This window comes from Triturus cristatus, chromosome 6 (genome assembly GCF_964204655.1).
Source record: "Triturus cristatus chromosome 6, aTriCri1.1, whole genome shotgun sequence".
Classification (NCBI taxonomy): domain Eukaryota; kingdom Metazoa; phylum Chordata; class Amphibia; order Caudata; family Salamandridae; genus Triturus; species Triturus cristatus.
Window position 1 is genome coordinate 320,325,868 of NC_140589.1, and position 18,600 is coordinate 320,344,467.

The 18,600-nt window shown below is 43.5% G+C and overlaps 1 protein-coding gene across 9 annotated transcripts in view; it reads right to left on the reverse strand.

Annotated features, from left to right (window-relative positions):
• Positions 1-18,600, reverse strand: part of LPIN1 (lipin 1) — a 421,902-nt gene that overhangs the window by 128,765 nt on the left and 274,537 nt on the right. For all 9 annotated transcript variants that reach the window (XM_085610674.1, XM_085610673.1, XM_085610676.1 and 6 more), the window contains one exon: positions 15,968-16,296. In XM_085610674.1, the coding sequence (XP_085466800.1) occupies positions 15,968-16,296 (329 nt within the window). The remainder of the gene's footprint in view (positions 1-15,967; positions 16,297-18,600) is intronic.

The window sequence follows — 18,600 nt, forward strand, 5'->3', positions numbered from 1 at the left end:
ATAAAAGTAACAGGAGGTCCCACACACCCAGTGTAGACTGGATTGTGCAAACCAATATGTTGCTGTGTGCATAGTTTATGTTTAGAGAGGAATAATAACGAACATCAAGCAAGGGCTTCCACGAATGGCCAAATATGGGAGAAGGCCCGGCTGAACAGTTCCCTGCACATACAGAGCAAAACGGGCAACTTATCATGTGACAAAAGCCTTTCTATAAATACACGTAGGCTTCTGGCAGATCTATAATTAAACCCCTTTCACGTTTCAGCATGATGGGGAGAGCTCAGGCATACAGCTATGTGGGCAAGAGGGGAAACAAAATGGCACCTTCACCCCCGCCCTCTGCTGTACCTATTCAGAATGTCAGCACATTCTTCTTCCCTGGTAACCTCTCCCATTCCTCAAAGTACCACACCATTTCCCTCTTCTGGAATACCTCTTCAAAGTGCAGCACCATTCCCCTCTTCTGGAATAACTTTTCAAAGTACGGCACCATTCCCCTCTTGTGGAATACTTCTTCAAAGTACGGCACCATTCCACTCTTCTGGAATACTTCTTCAAAGTACGGCACCATTCCACTCTTCTGGAATACCTCTTTAAAGTACGGCACCATTCTACTCTTCTGGAATACCTCTTCAAAGTACGGCACCATTCCCCTCTTCTGGAATACCTCTTCAAAGTGCGGCACCATTCCACTCTTCTGGAATACCTCTTCAAAGTACGGCACCATTCCACTCTTCTGGAATACCTCTTCAAAGTACGGCACCATTCCACTCTTCTGGAATACCTCTTTAAAGTACGGCACCATTCCACTCTTCTGGAATACCTCTTTAAAGTACGGCACCATTCCACTCTTCTGGAATACCTCTTCAAAGTATGGCACCATTCCACTCTTCTGGAATACCTCTTTAAAGTACGGCACCATTCCACTCTTCTGGAATACCTCTTCAAAGTACGGCACAATTCCCCTCTTCTGGAATACCTCTTCAAAGTATACCACTCACCGCTTCTGGAATACCTTTTCAAATTACAACACCATTCCCCTCTTCTGGAATACCTCTTCAAAGTACACCATTTCCCTCTTCTGGAATACCTCTTCAAAATACACCATTCCCCTCTTCTGGAATACCTTTTCAAATTACAACACCATTCCCCTCTTCTGGAATACCTCATCAAAGTACAGCACTATTCCCGTTTCCAATATACCACTTCAAAGAACGACACCATTCCCCCTTCCTGGTGTACTTCTACAAAGGCCAGTGCTATTACCTTTTTGCAGCTCACCTCTTCAAAGTAAAGCACCATTTCCCTGTGCTGGAATACCTCTTCAAAGTAAAGCACCATTCCTTCTCCTGGCATACCTCTTCAAAGTAAAGCACCATTCCTTCTCCTGGCATACCTCTTCAAATCGGGCACAATTCCTCTGTCCTGGAGCACCTCTTCTAAGTAAAGCACCGTTCCCCTTTCCCGGCATACCTCTTTAAATTAGGTTTCATTAAATATTTAGCCCAGCCAGAATAACTGCTTTGTCATCTCCCAACCCAGAGCGGGTGTCAGCTAAGGCTGAAATTCCGCACCAAGCCTTAAAAGAAGTAGACAGGCTTTCAGCATACCCCACGCTGGACATTCCGCCCCCTGTCAGTCCACCCGAGCAGTCAGGAACATTACAATCCCTTGAAGACAAAACATCCAATCAGACCTGGACGCGGCATGTTGAGGCGGACCACAGCACAGACCCGTTACCAAGCATTAGAGAGGAGCATTAGTAAAGAATAGCAGATGACAGGTCGCTATTTGCAAGATCTCTGGGCTACTGATCTTTTAAAGGCACTTCTCTGTCTTAGATTTTTACAGTTATCGGAGCTGGCTGTTTGTGCTTGTTCTTTTTAATATGGGAAACTATAGTGTGAATATGGGAAACTATACATTCATTTATGAAAATGAAATCACGTCCCTATTAATAAAATCGCCTGTTGTGAACCCCACATCAACCGTGACTCGCAAATACATAGTCAAGCAAGCTATGAGACCCTGGCCGGGGTTTTTGATTTATTGGTCACAGGTGGGATGGCACATAGGTAGCAGACAACCGCACGTGCAAGAAACCCTATATCAATCCCAAGAAAAGGCGCAGCGACATTACAATGGCCAAGTATTGAACTGCCCCAATAAAGCACACATGGCCAGAGGTGGCATGCACACTCCTAAAACACCATAAGGTCAGATGCCACATGAGTTAGGAACACACAGCCCATCAGAACACAGCACATGCCGTGATCATGCGCTCCCCATGCTGGACATTTGGACACGTTACCCACTGGCCACATCGTGTCCACACAAGGTCAAGGCCCATCTGTAGTAACCATTTGACCATTCATTTATGACTCGAAGGCCGCAATTAACATTTCTCACCATAAATGGCTCACCGGAGAACTTTACAACCTAATGGAAACTGGATTCAAGAAGAATGCCGACTGAATATAAATTGAGACAATCCTCAGACCCTGTAACTGTTCTCCTGGCCGCTATGTTTAATTAAACACACTGTTTCTGTTTTGCCACACGTCTCTTGTCTCTTTTTTTTCAAGGCATTTCGAATTCAAGTAACATTTTCAATTTCTATCTCTTAGCATGCTACAGCATTCACCTTTCAGTAGAGTTACAGGTCATGTGATGTCGCTTCCTGTGATGTCCCTGGACGAACATGCATGTGATGTCAAAGCAGCTAGCACTATGATTTTGGTGAAACCAAGCCACAATGATTTATTAAAAGGAAAGAAAAGCATACCAGACATAGTAAATAGGTATTCCCTGACTAGAGGCACTGTTGTTTACCTTGTGCAGTGGCTCTACGGTTCTGGTTGTGAATCCTCTGGTTTACAAACACGCTGAACGCTAATCACCCTTGCCTGAAACAGATGTGCTTTGAGTGGGCTTTGAAAGGCAGTGAAAGGCCTCTTACAGCTGTGTTCCTTGGACAGACTACTTCATAGTTTAAATACCCTGAACTGATGTGTTTTTTGGAACTGAGAAATGACCGCAAGCAGATGCAGTATGAATGAAGCATATTTTTCGCATAAGACCGGGACAGTTTGACTTCTTAGCGTTGGCAGAAGAGTGTTGAAGGACTCACGCTTCTTCCAAGCTCCTTTCAGTTTTCTCTGTTAATCCATTAAGAGCCAATTCACTCATTTGGGGACATACAAGTGCAGTGTGTTTTCTTTGTGACTGTTTTGGACGCTCCCTTATTAGATTTGTTTTTAATCTGATGAATAACTTAATTGATTGGTCAAGAAAAAAAGCTATGACTAATAAAGCACTATGATGATTGATATAGTTTCGTCCTATAAACCGAAAGAGACAGATAGCACCTATAGGGAGGGAGGGAGAGAGAGAGAGATAGAGAGAGAGAGAGAGAGAGAGAGAGAGAGAGAGAGAGAGAGAGAGTGCCCGCGTGTGTGTGTGTGTAGAGACAGAGAAGAAAGACAGGGACAGAGAAAGATCAAGATGGCAACAGAAACACTGAGCGGCCTGAAGGCTCTACGAATACCAGTGTCTCAAAGGACATTCCACTCTGCCCTTTTAGACACCAACCAAACACACAAGAAGGAGTGGAAGATGATCTTCGCAGACTTAGGATGAGGCGGTAACTCATTTCAGGGCATACACACACACCATTCCCAATAATGCACTTACGTAATTATTCATCTGTGGGTTTCTACTGTGCGTACGAGTCGCCAAAGCTTTACAAATGGTTGAATAGGATAAGAGCTTTAAGTAATGTACGCACTGTGCATTGGTGACGTTTACACAAAGCTCTACAACTATGACCACTCAGCCTACTGAATGCATTTTGCACGATTTCTCCAGATATTGAAGTTTGCATAAATATGAAGCAACCATCCGGACATACTTTTTGAGTATGTTCTACACAAGAGTTAAAATGAAGAATAATGCTTTCAGCGGCCAGGTGAGAGGATCCATCGGCACTAACCCGCAGCGTATGCATGGAGTTAAAGAAGTGCATTGAGCCACTATGAGTATTTAGCGTCGGCACTAACCCGCAGCGTATGCATGGAGTTAAAGAAGTGCATTGAGCCACTATGAGTATTTAGCATCGGCACTAACCCGCAGCGTATGCATGGAGTTAAAGAAGTGCATTGAGCCACTATGAGTATGTAGCGTCGGCACTAACCCGCAGCGTATGCATGGAGTTAAAGAAGTGCATTGAGCCACTATGAGTATTTAGCATCGGCACTAACCTGCAGCGTATGCATGGAGTTAAAGACCTGCATTGAGCCACTATGAGTATTTAGCGTCGGCACTAACCCGCAGCGTATACATGGAGTTAAAGACCTGCATTGAGCCACTATGAGTATTTAGCGTCGGCAGTAACCCGCAGCGTATACATGGAGTTAAAGAAGTGCATTGAGCCACTATGAGTATTTAGCGTCGGCAGTAACCCGCAGCGTATACATGGAGTTAAAGAAGTGCATTGAGCCACTATGAGTATTTAGCGTCGGCCCTAACCCGCAGCGTATGCATGGAGTTAAAGACCTGCATTGAGCCACTATGAGTATTTAGCGTCGGCAGTAACCCGCAGCGTATACATGGAGTTAAAGAAGTGCATTGAGCCACTATGAGTATTTAGCGTCGGCACTAACCCGCAGCGTATGCATGGAGTTAAAGAAGTGCATTGAGCCACTATGAGTATTTAGCGTCGGCACTAACCCGCAGCGTATGCATGGAGTTAAAGACCTGCATTGAGCCACTATGAGTATTTAGCGTCGGCACTAACCCGCAGCGTATGCATGGAGTTAAAGACCTGCATTGAGCCACTATGAGTATTTAGCATCGGCACTAACTCGCAGCGTATGCATGGAGTTAAAGACCTGCATTGAGCCACTATGAGTATTTAGCGTCGGCAGTAACCCGCAGCGTATACATGGAGTTAAAGAAGTGCATTGAGCCACTATGAGTATTTAGCGTCGGCAGTAACCCGCAGCGTATGCATGGAGTTAAAGACCTGCATGAGCCACTATGAGTATTTAGCGTCGGCACTAACCCGCAGCGTATGCATGGAGTTAAAGACCTGCATTGAGCCACTATGAGTATTTAGCGTCGGCACTAACCCGCAGCGTATGCATGGAGTTAAAGACCTGCATTGAGCCACTATGAGTATTTAGCGTCGGCACTAACCCGCAGCATATGCATGGAGTTAAAGACCTGCATTGAGCCACTATGAGTATTTAGCGTCGGCACTAACCCGCAGCGTATACATGGAGTTAAAGAAGTGCATTGAGCCACTATGAGTATTTAGCGTCGGCAGTAACCCGCAGCGTATGCATGGAGTTAAAGACCTGCATTGAGCCACTATGAGTATTTAGCGTCGGCACTAACCCGCAGCGTATGCATGGAGTTAAAGACCTGCATTGAGCCACTATGAGTATTTAGCGTCGGCACTAACCCGCAGCGTATGCATGGAGTTAAAGACCTGCATTGAGCCACTATGAGTATTTAGCGTCGGCACTAACCCGCAGCGTATGCATGGAGTTAAAGACCTGCATTGAGCCACTATGAGTATTTATCATCGGCACTAACCCACAGCGTATGCATGGAGTTAAAGACCTGCATTGAGCCACTATGAGTATTTAGCGTCGGCACTAACCCGCAGCGTATACATGGAGTTAAAGAAGTGCATTGAGCCACTATGAGTATTTAGCGTCGGCAGTAACCCGCAGCGTATGCATGGAGTTAAAGACCTGCATTGAGCCACTATGAGTATTTAGCGTCGGCACTAACCCGCAGCGTATGTATGGAGTTAAAGACCTGCATTGAGCCACTATGAGTATTTATCATCGGCACTAACCCGCAGCGTATGCATGGAGTTAAAGACCTGCATTGAGCCACTATGAGTATTTAGCGTCGGCACTAACCCGCAGCGTATGCATGGAGTTAAAGAAGTGCACTGAGCCACTATGAGTATTTAGCGTCGGCAGTAACCCGCAGCGTATGCATGGAGTTGAAGAAGTGCATTGAGCCACTATGAGTATTTAGTGTCGGCAGTAACCCACAGCGTATACATGGAGTTAAAGAAGTGCATTGGGCCACTATGAGTATTTAGCGTCGGCTCTAACCCGCAGCGTATGCATGGAGTTAAAGACCTGCATTGAGCCACTATGAGTATTTAGCATCGGCACTAACCCGCAGCGTATGCATGGAGTTAAAGACCTGCATTGAGCCACTATGAGTATTTAGCGTCGGCAGTAACCCGCAGCGTATACATGGAGTTAAAGAAGTGCATTGAGCCACTATGAGTATTTAGCGTCGGCAGTAACCCGCAGCGTATGCATGGAGTTAAAGACCTGCATTGAGCCACTATGAGTATTTAGCGTCGGCACTAACCCGCAGCGTATGCATGGAGTTAAAGACCTGCATTGAGCCACTATGAGTATTTAGCGTCGGCACTAACCCGCAGCGTATGCATGGAGTTAAAGACCTGCATTGAGCCACTATGAGTATTTAGCGTCGGCACTAACCCGCAGCGTATGCATGGAGTTAAAGACCTGCATTGAGCCACTATGAGTATTTAGTGTCGGCAGTAACCCGCAGCGTATACATGGAGTTAAAGACCTGCATTGAGCCACTATGAGTATTTAGCGTCGGCACTAACCCGCAGCGTATGCATGGAGTTAAAGACCTGCATTGAGCCACAATGAGTATTTAGCGTGTTTAGGGCGACATTCTTACTCGCCTGTGTAAAACTCTTTTTCTGAAACGTCAAAAGAATAAGCACAAAAAGTCTCTATAGACAGATGAATTTGGATGAATATTTTGCTGCAAAAGATGGCATTTACTTTGCCCACTTGGTTTATATCTATATTTAACATCGTTGGTCATTTCTATTGCAGCGTGTTAACGTGTATGAATAAAAAAATCATCAATTTCAAGTTCATGCCGTTGCGTTAATTTATACATTTCATGATTGCTATTAATTTATTACAAAATGGTAGCAATTCCGTGTTGATGCGTGTACAGAATATAAATGCCTACAGAAGTGCAAGGTGGCACGCATAATACAATGAAGCGATGGAATTATAAAAGTATGTTTCCAGTTTATATGCACCTTTGTCTCATGGCTTTTCTTTTCAAATAGGTGTAACGTTATTCATTACCATTGTAGAGTGTAGGAAGGGCCCGTGCCTCGTGAGAGGTGAAGTCTGGAGAGGGTCGTGATGCCCGTGCCCTCCATCAACTATCATAATAAATAGCATAATATATTCTGCACATTTGGTTCATGCCACAGCATTTGTTACAGTTTTACAAAAAATATATTTAACCAAAACAAGGATATAAGGGTTCAAAATGTGTGCAGTACCATAACATCATCTTGAAGAGGCTTGTGAACATTAGAGCTAATTGTTGTGTAAAGTAATCGGAATATACAATGTGTGAATCGGTCAACAGTGTTCATCTTATATCAAGTTCGATGTACTGTGGTAATAGGTTGCAATATGACATTAGTACTGTAGATACAAATGTGGGACTTCCCCATTTTCAGTAGAATTGCTCCAAATAACGTGTTATTGAACAACATTTACTTCCATTGTAGTGGCATAAACATACACGTGTGTGTGCTTGCGTGTGCGTGAGTTTATTTTTATGAAATCATGAGGGTGGATCTTGGCCGGTCCTAACCAGATAATGCCATATATGGATATTTACACGCTGTGCAATAACAGTCTGTCTACGTGATTTCTTACTGAAATCGTGTTGTAGATATGCTTTCCTTCCACAAGATGGCGTTAAACGCTTTCTTCTAAAAGGTATGCGCCGTTAGCACAATCTAAATGTAGCTTTTTTCGGAAACCTTCGGATTTTGTGGAATTATGATAGCATTTTTATGGAAACAGAATACAGCGATATGGAGAACACATTGTTTCACAATACTCTTCAAATGCTGAGCATTCTCGCATTTTAAGCAAAACTCAGAGTATGTGAAGGAGAACTGGAAATGTTTGTGATTTTGAACAACTGCTAGTTGCAAAACGTTTTCTGCATCTGTTCAAAGCTATTTCAATAAATTGGTGGGAAAGACTTGGAGGTTCGGGCGACTGAACGCGCTGTTCTAAGCCACCTCAAATTGTAAAGTCTATCGGAGCCTCATCCAGAGGCTGAGAACACGGCTTTTATTCAGACGAGCGGCTTAGCAAGCGTGCCCCGGGCCCCGGGCCCTAATGCAAACAAGAGCTTATGAAGCCCCCTCCGGGTTGGATATTGGTATAGGGCTGTTATTGGGGTGCCTCCCTCACATCTATGGGCCCTGGTGCCACTGCACCTGCTGACCACTGATAGCTACACCGCTCATTCAGATATAGGTGTCCTGGGCACTCTACGGAGTTCAAGATCTCCGAACGATCTCAAAATGGAAAAAAGTGTGAGCCGACGTCTGACATGTTTCCTGGCCCCACACTCCACACACACACACACACCTGCGCGCTACACTACCACAGAGTAATTCCCCTTCCGGCAGCTTCCGCACCTACATCAGAAGGCAAATGTCACACAAAGGTGCTCTACCTTTATGGTGGCTTGAACTAAACTAAGGCTTACAGCTGGAAAATATACACATGATGCTATTCATGGAAATGAAAAGCTGCAGAGACATCATATTTACAGGAGATACTCAAGATTCGCCATTAAAATATATTTTACCTAAGGTTGTCCAAAATTGTAAAAAAAAATCTCACATTATGTTACGAAAACGCAAGAAAATTACGCTTTTGAAGCAAAGTGTGATTAACCACTATCATATATATATATTTTTTTTTTGGGCAGGATACTGGTTCCATTAGAAAATTTTTCTAGGCAAGTCTCCCGCTGGTATCTCGTGTTTTACAAGAGTTGCAAGCTCGGGTATTACAAGTTACACAAAATCATGTAATGCAAGATGTTGAGAAATTTCAAGAATTTCCTGCATTTTACAGGTTTAGTTAAACTTTCACTCTGCCGAACTATAACATATGAGTACGTGTCTCTTTTTGCATGATCACTCCCATTTTTAAAGGACTGACGTTGCTGGATTTTGAACTCTGTGCACTGGGATTCTGCTGCCCTATCACAGATGTATATGCACTGAACCCTATAACATGGTAAAACTGGCTAATCCCCAACATGGACTGTAGGCCATAGTATATGGAGTAAGAAAATACACTACTGACATAGAAAGTTAAATGTCACCTGTGGACTGCAACACCTATTGTGCCATCCACTAGGCTGTCAAGGACAATATAGCTTCAGACTAACATGGGAAGCCTGACTTCTAAAGCGTTTAAACCTGCAAGCAGGCTTGTCAAAATAAACCTCAGGAGGGAACCCCTACTTTTAAATATTAAGTAAGTCACCTCTAGGAAAGCCTTGTAGCCTAGGAGGTAGGATGCCTGGTATTTTAATGTGTCACGCATAAAAATGTATTGTTTGCAGGTTCCTACACCGATCAGCCTCCAAAACCTATTTTCACTATTAGGGATGTAGCTGGTTCGATGAAAAAAAGCTAAAGTACAAATAATGGATAATCCTGCATCTTTGGATTGGAGTATGCTACATAGATGGTTCACCACGGTTTTTGATTTTTATTAAAAATCTATTTCAATGGTGAAGTTGGAGTTTTGATAAATATATAGAAAAACTAACATTTAAAACATTATACTTTCCCTGCCTGAAGGTTTGGGCCTTATGGGCTGGCTCGGGAGAGGAAAGTGACCTAGTTTGAAACTAAGCAGGGCAGTTTAGAAGTTTCTAGCAACTTAGCTAACGTAAAAGAGACCAGAGGAAGACTAGTACTCTTATACTTAAGTAATAAGGGAAGTCTGGAGAAGAGGGGTCTTTTAATCCCACAACATACTTTAGTCTCCTGGCTGTAGTCTCAGTGGAGGAAAAAGCTGGCCCCAGAACCAGTTTAGAGTGGCTGAGTGGGAAGTGTCTGCTCATTACCTTACATACAAACACACCTCCAGGTACTCTATAAGCTGTCTCCAGGGGAAGAAAGATGTTGCCATGTTGGATTTTACTGAGAATGGTGCACTGTGGAACAGTGTGCAGTGAGGCAAACAGGATGTGCTGCAAACGTGGGAAGGTCTGCCCTTAGGAGCTCTTTACCCGTTGATCAGGGAGTGCACAGGAGTCACCCTCATCCACTAGCTAGTTAATTGAACAAAGATAGCACCTCACTACCAGCTCATCAGAACACTTTCTGGTCTTGTGGCAAAACAGAAGACTAGACCTACTGTCCGTAAATTTTGTGGAGACATGAAACGTGGGCCCTGATTTAATTTTTTTTATTTATGTTTATGTAAAAAAAAGTTTTGACTCAGCAAACATTCAACATCAAAACTTTACCTGGAGTCATGATAATATAACATACCAATGGTGTGCGTGACAGATATGGCATAAAAATCTGATGTAAGTGCATTTCACAAATTAACTTTTATTTTATCACATGCATGTCAACAGAAGAATAAAATTTAACAACAAGAGAGAGAGGGAATTTTATTTGGAGCCACTCTTAGTCCCCCAGGGCTGGTATAGATAAACAAAGAAAGAGTGTGTCCGTCAGAATAGGGCCAGTGCTAAGATATTTCAAAAGGCACGGGGGTGAATCACTATGTTTTTAGAAGAACCCTCACTCACCAGCCTAGCTGGTGACATGCTTCATCATTGGGTTCCCACCGGAGAGACCGAATGTCTCCCCGGTGTGCTGCAACGCCTGATTTACAGCGGAGCTGGATTCTTTGTGAGTGAAGACAGTGCAGTCAGTGATGGTGCTGGTTAAAATGTGTCACAATTTAAACCAATAAACGACTTTAATAGTGGTCAACTGGACACAGTTTAAAAAATATATATAGTGTGGTGGACGGGAGAACTCTGGTAATAAATTGACCAGCTACGTCCTAGAGAAGGTGCAATATAAACAGAGTGGTCGACATGTTTCTGCTTCTTACGATATTACATGAAGCATTCTTCAGGACCTAGTGTTAGACCACCACGGCGGTATACGCTCGCTAAGGCGTACCCTGACCTGTGGGGTCTGGAACCGTTAGAACTTACGGTTGAAATGAGGTAACGCTTCAGGATTTCTGAGAGCTTTCGGTTCTGTTGGAGCAAAGCAGAGGTGATAGGGAAAAAAACACAAAACAAACAGTGATTCACAGAATACATAAATATTCACAGAGAACAGACCATGGACACTCAAACAAATTTGTGAATGAACTTCGTGCTCACAAACGGTGATTTTCCATAAAACCTGGAACACTGGCAAATAACGTTCGTCTCAGCCCGTGCCGGTGTTGTGAATTTCCATAGTGCTAACTAGCACTAGACAATTGTGCTCAATAGTGCTACACCCTAGTGAGAGATAATTGCGACTAGGGTGAACTTTCACGTGAGGTGCACTAAAGGTACAAAAGACTTATGGCCATCAAACTCGTAATCAGCATTACACTTCAGTTGACTAGGGGAGGCCAAATAAATTAGACGAAGGAAGGGGAAGAAACGCTTGGCTTAGAAAATGGAGACATGAGGCATTATCAAACTGATTTGGTGAAAACCCACACGGAACCACAAGGTTGGTAATTAGATGCTCACGTGATGTTAAATTCAACGTCACTGCATGAGTCCGGGTGGGGGGCGGGACTTCTAGTCACACACTAGACAGAAAATGGAAAGTAAGTCACTTACGCGTAGAGGTGAGGCGGGAATGGGGCAAAAGAGGTCCTCTACTTACTACGCCAAAGTCGCCAGCCCACGAGCAACCTATTCGGTCCACCTTCGGACTCGAATGTTGACGTCCGGGCCGGGAGTGGTACGGAAATAGGGAAAGCTCTTCCGATGACAGGACGTAGCGTCATCACGCCTGTCACGTGGTGCGCTCAAAGCGGAAGTGGACGACTAGACCGCTACGGTCGCTTCCCATGTACAGTGTTTTGCATAATTACAAGGGTTTCCAAGGAAACCAAAAAGCATCAAGAGGCTTACTCGACCTATGTAATAAAGAGATGCCGGTTGCGAGGGATTAATTATGTATCATGTGTAGGGAAAAAAAGAGACCTAACTGTTTTATTGATCCTTCCTCTGACCAAAGGTTGGTGCGCGTAAAAACGGACCATTGCTTTATGTTAATGCCTAGTTCTGGGTTTGCAAGGCATCGAAATAGGCAGGGACCATAGAGAAGATAACAGACATTAGAAGGTGGAAATTACTGCATACTAGGAAGATAACAGAATATGTATGGAGTCAGTTCTCTATTTCGTAACGCATAATGGTAATGTGTTAGGTATTAGAGGATATTTGGTGATGATCAATTGGAAGTAATATTACAAATGAATGAACACATAGTTTGAAATGGTATGAGGTTACCGTTTTAGCACTGTGCCCCAAGGGATATTATCATTAAATCCCGTAGTGTGACACGAAAGGCGATAGATCCAGCGCTGTTCTTTTTCAAACAGAATGTTTGCTGACCTGTTTCCTGGTCTAATTTGTTCAATTATTGTCCAGCTTAGGTCATCAGGAGTATGTTTAACGTGTGCATAATGTTCTGTCATTTTGGTGACGTTTCTCCCACAGCGGATGTTACTCCTGTGTTCGACAATGCGTTGTTTTATTTTACGAGTAGTCATACCAACGTATCTAATACCACACGGGCAAGTTAGTAGGTAGATAACGTTGGATGAAATACAATTCGTGTGTGCACGTTGGGTCCACACTTTGTCTCGTTCGAGATCTAGGGTCTTACTGGCTTTCGTGAGATGGCATACACTACACTGACCACATGGGAAATGGCCTGTCACTTTTGGGAGCCCCCAAGCCTGTAGTACAGAGGGAGTGTTGTCTGGTGGTGTTTGCCTTGGTCTCGTGTGTACAAGGGCATCCTTGATGCTTCTTGCTTTTTTGAATGAAAAGAGAGGTTTCTGCCATTTCAGGTTGTTGCTTACAAGGATGCCCCAATGCTTACGAATAGATTTAGTTACAGCATTAGAGGCCGTGCTGTAAGTCGTCACACACGTCAAGGGAATTTCTTCCACTGGTTTTTGTGAATCTTCAAGGAGGGCTTCTCTATGTTGGTTTTTTGCCCTCTTACAGCTGCGATTTAGAATTTTGTCTGGATATCCTCTTTTCTTCAGTTTTGCGTAAAGACTGTTAGATTGAGAGCGATAGTCTTCCACGCGGCTACAGTTACGTCTAATACGCAAAAACTGGCCAAAGGGGAGGTTTTCTCTCAAGGGTCGTGGGTGGAAACTCGAAAAAGCTAAGAGATTATTTTTTGAAGTTGGTTTGTAATGAGTCTTAGTTAGCAGTTTCCCTTCCCATTTGGTAATGACCAGGTCAAGAAATACCAGTTCGTTCTGATCATAGGTGTTGGTGAACTTCAAACTGGGGTCACAAGTATTGATCCAATCAAAGAAGTTCACAAGTAAGTTCTCAGGTCCTTTCCAGATCACAAGAATATCGTCTATATATCTTTTCCAGAAAGATATATAGGACGAGAAAGGATTATTGATGTTCAGAATATATTTCTGTTCGAAATCATGAACATAAAGACCTGCCACACTGGGAGCAAAGGTACTCCCCATCGAGGTACCGGTGGATTGGAGGAAGAGAGTACCCTTGTATTCGAAAAAATTCTTCTCCAGGGCAAGGGTAGCGCAGTCCACTACAAACTGTTTAGATGTCTGGAACTCCCAAGGGTTAGCTTCCAAGATTTCACTGATGACCCTGATGGTATCTTCCTGGGGTATGCTGGTGTATAGACTTTCTATGTCTAGCGAGACCAGGAAGGTCGGATCGTCTGTCAGAGTTATGTTTTGTAGGAGTACCAACAGGCTTTTGGTGTCTTTTAAATAGGTCGGTGTCGCCTGGATCAGAGGTTTTAAGAAAAAGTCACAATAGATAGATAGAGGCTCTAAGAGGGATCCAATGCCTGACACAATTGGTCGACCAGGCGGTGGGATCTTGTTTTTATGAGTCTTTGGTAGAGTGTAAAAATAGGGAACAATGCCCTCGCTCTTGGTCAGAAAATCGGCCTCATGTCTGCTTATATATCCATTGGACTCAGCCTCTTCCACTAGATTAAGAATCATTGTTTTCAGTTCGAGTGAAGGATCAGTAGTTAATGGGGTGTAGCTGACCCTATCAGCAAGGAGGCGTCTGCATTCTGTGTCATAAGCTAAGGTATCTTGGATCACAAGGCCTCCACCTTTGTCTGCTGGTTTTATGACAACGGAGGAATTTGACTGAAGGGTTTGTAGTGCCAGGAATTCAGCAGCACTCATGTTCTTAAAAGCGCCGGTATCTTCATATGCCTCGATGTCATTAAACACTGCCTGCTCGAAGGCAATAAGTTCTGCCGGGACAGTGTGAGGCGGTGGGGTAAAAGTAGATTTTAATCGTAGTCCTGTGTCACTTTCTGGTGTAGAGGGACTGACAGATTGTTGTTGCTCGAAGAAATGTTTGAGTTTGAGTTTTCTGAAAAAATCCGCTAATTCACAGTGTAGGCGGAAGCGATCAAGGCGGGCTGTGGGGACAAAACCTAGTCCTTTTTCTAAGACTTGTTGCTCAATGTCTGAGAGTACAAGGGAAGACAGGTTGGTCACTAAGGTCTCTGATTGCTCGGACCTGCTTGTTGTGCCCCTGATTTGCTCCTCGCGTTGATCCCCATCTCTTCGTCTGGTCCCCAATGTACCTGACTTCTTCTCTTTCCCCGGCCCCTTCGGCCCCTCTCTAAAAAAGGGGGGCGGTACATATTGGGAGTGTAAGGTGGGATTGGCATAAAGGCTGGATTCCAACCCATCATAGGAAATTGATGGGGTTGGTGGTATTGGTTGGGGAGGTTGCCACCCTGATTGGGAAAAACGGGCCAATGTTGTTGGTAATGTTGGTACCTACCCCTTCCTCTGCCCCTTTGTCTGTTCTTAAAACTACCACCACTTGAACCACTGGAGGTGGATGTGTCGTCATCCGACGTATTGTCAGAGTAATTAGGATTACGCTGAGGTGGTGTATAATTAGGTTCCGCGTAGGGGTAAACCTTTGTGAAGGCAAAGCGTTTGAGGTCTTTCTGAAATTTTTGTGAAGAATAAAACCTCCATTTCCTTCAGGAGCTCTATCTACTGTTCCAGCAAGATGGCTCCGCTATTCAAACGTCTTGTACCTTACGTCTGATTTGACCTGCATGTCGACAGTTTGTATCCCAGCAAGGCCGCGCGGGTCAAACATCGTTACAAAGTCCCATTAAAATAGCACTGACCATTTAGAGTGGTGGCAGATGAGATGGCAAAACTGAATCACTCTATAAAATACACAATTATTATATGTAGACTAATAAATGGCGACTCAGGGCCTCATCGTGGTTGGTTCCATTCTGACATCTGTGCCGCCCCCCTCCTCCCTTTATTTCCTACCGAGTCAATAAATGTGGCACCTAAAATAACCTAAAAAGAAAGCAGTGTAGTCATCCAGGCTAAACATGAGCAACCCTGCTTTGCCTGACTTTTCATAATCGTTAGGTAAGTAAACAAACAGATTTAGTCCTACTTTCCCACCATTTGAATTCTTAAAGTCAAGTCAACCCAGCCGGGGTAACTTATTTCGGAGTGCATTATGTTTTTTAGTTTATTTCTTCTCTAGTGTCAATTTTCTGTGGAACAAAACAGTTTCCCATATTACAAAAGATGTCTAGCCGCAGTTGCACCAAAGGCTGCCACTCTGTGGAAATCTGGTAATGTCTCTTGCAAAATATTTCCTTACGGCTGAAACAAACAATATTGTTTCACATGCCTTGGTGCCTCTCATACAATAAATGACATCTGGTGAGTGTTAACTGGCTTATGGATATAATACAAGCCTCTTTGCATTATATTTGTATCCAATAGAGATCATAACATCCTCCATCAAAACAAACATGTTGTACCTTCCATGGTCCAGTGGCTCGTTTTCCTCGTCCGAACTCATCTCGATAGGAAACATATCTTCTTCCTCAGTGGTGTCTCGGTTATCGTCTCTCTTTATACTGTCTAGTTTGGATTTGCGCCTCTTTCGCCGTCTTTTCTTCACAGAGCCACATAGGGCTGAATTCTCTGTTCCGCTCTGGGACGAGTGCATGGTGGTGGAGGCTTGCGCAGTCCCAGCAGCATCCATGTTTCTCACTCTGTCTATGGAGTTCCTTTTCAACTGGGCTTCAATTAGAGTCAGTCCCTCTAAGAGAATGGGGGATGTAGCCAGATGAGAAGGAATGAATTCCTGAGGAAGAACATGAAAAGCACATCAATTAGACTCACATATGCGTATTGATTTCGATATTAAAAAAATTAAAACTCACCAACTACAAGAGTAACACCTTGTGGACCTACTATTAGCCAATGACAACAAGATGGCCCCTAACTTTCTCCAACTCCCAAGATGTGTTTTCCTATCAGAGCCTTGGATATGTGCAATACTTTAAAATGGATCATAAACCACTGGTTTTTGCATCGGGGGAGAGATGCAATTCCACCAAATGCTCCATATTCTGGATCTGGTTCATAAATATTTTCCTGTGAGTAGCCGTGTCTTACCTAAAGAAATATCTAACTTCTGGAAAGACATGAGTACGCCACACCTATTCCTGAAGTAAGACATAGCTACTCACAAAAAGTACACTGGTAATCTATCCTGGAAAATAAGTAACTCGCTCCTAAAACAGGACTATGACTCAACTGACAGAGAGAGATTTGTGAATTAGGTCCATGGTTTTTCCTGGTATGCCGCTAGTTGATTCCGCCTTTCCCCGGTGTAGTACTTTCCACAGTGCTGCCACCATCTATAAAATCACCACTATTTGGTCCTCACCTCTTGCACTCTAGAAAATTTCCTTTTTTACTTGTTCTAGTCGGCAATATCTGAAAAATGTCAAACAATGCTCTGACAATTATTGTCTCTACATTTCTGCAACATATAATTCTTTTGTGCAGATCCAGTTGTTTTAATACTAATGAAATTTGTGAGACTGCATGTTTAAGCAAAGCACTACTAGCAGAAATTCTTAAAATTTGAATTCCTAATTCCTACCACTGAACGCAATGGCACGGCAAAAGGATATGGTCAGATGACCTTGACATAAACTACCCATTGTCAGCATTTGTATATGTCTACATTGCCATTCAGAAAAACAAAAAAGATAAACACAAAAAACTAAAACAAACACATGTAATGCTTCAATTATTCTCCGCCACTTGCTCTTGGGAGTGTTCCATTCCATTATGTTTTGCTCATTGTGCCAATCTATAGGTTTTTGCACTAATCCTAAAGAGACAGTCCAGGTTGACCTGCTTTGAAACAGAAGCAATCCCAGACATGTTCAAGCTTAGTTGTGCCTCGTCAGTCAAGTGCTGCAAGTAAGTGCCAGGGCTCTGGTCAGGAGGCCACTGCAGCGTGCACCACACATTGCCCCTGCCATGCTACCAATGATGGTGACAACACTACTACTACCCATCACACGCCTACTGGTGTGACAATTCGGACTATTTCAGGCATCCAAAGCTATAAGTATGGCTTGGGTGGCAGGTATCAGACATTTTTAGTATATATTGAATTAATAATTCCCTGTTGCTGTGGCCATCTGTACATTTTCCACACAGCACCACCTTAAGGCAGACTGTCACAAGCATCGGTGTTGACAATTAAGTGCCGGTGCCAAGCGCCGGAGACCTCCAGCTCAAATTAAGCACTGGCTCAGCTTCAAAAGGTGAAATTAATGTGCCATTAGATTTCAACATCAGGGACTCAAGTAAAAGCCAGGCCACAGACACAATGTTCATCAAATGCCAGCATTCTCCTTTGATTGTTCTGTTCAAACCCGTCTTTCGGATAACAAAACGTTACCATACATGGCAGCCAGTGTTATCATAAAGACAAAGTAAAGAGCTTGGGCGTGCTCTCACAGGAGTAGACAGAGGAAAAGGCTACGTGTTTACAAAGAGCCGAAGAAGCAGGGTCTATATGTACAAACACATTTTCCAAAAGACACAGAATGGGGAAAACGTTTAATACATCAGTTCGCAGCCAGCCGCGTCTGTCGGTGTAAATGTGTTCACGACATCAAGCACACGAACCAGTAACATAGACTCCACTGGGATTTACCTGGCTGGAGCTTGAACGAATATGGTCCTTTGGGGGTTTGTAGAGCTAACAACATCCAGGTGCTTAAGAACAGAGGTCTAAATACCCAGCACAAAGGAAGGCAGTGTCTTGTGGCTGCAGATTACATGAAGCGTAAACCTTGTGCTCTTTGTATGGTTCATGAACACGTCAACAGGCTCAATTGCATACCATTGTTACTTAGTTCAGGAGAAAACATGTTGTCTCAGGTTTGCTGTACTTTATTTACTGCATTTAGCAATAATAATTATCCAAACAAACATTGCTGACATAGCAGTTGCAGTGTATACTACTGGAAGAAATCTAATTGTTTTCATTAATATTGCAGTGTGTCACCATTTTTATTTGACATGCAGCCAAAACTGCTACAGGCAGTAATCATAATATACATCATTTAACTGACACGTT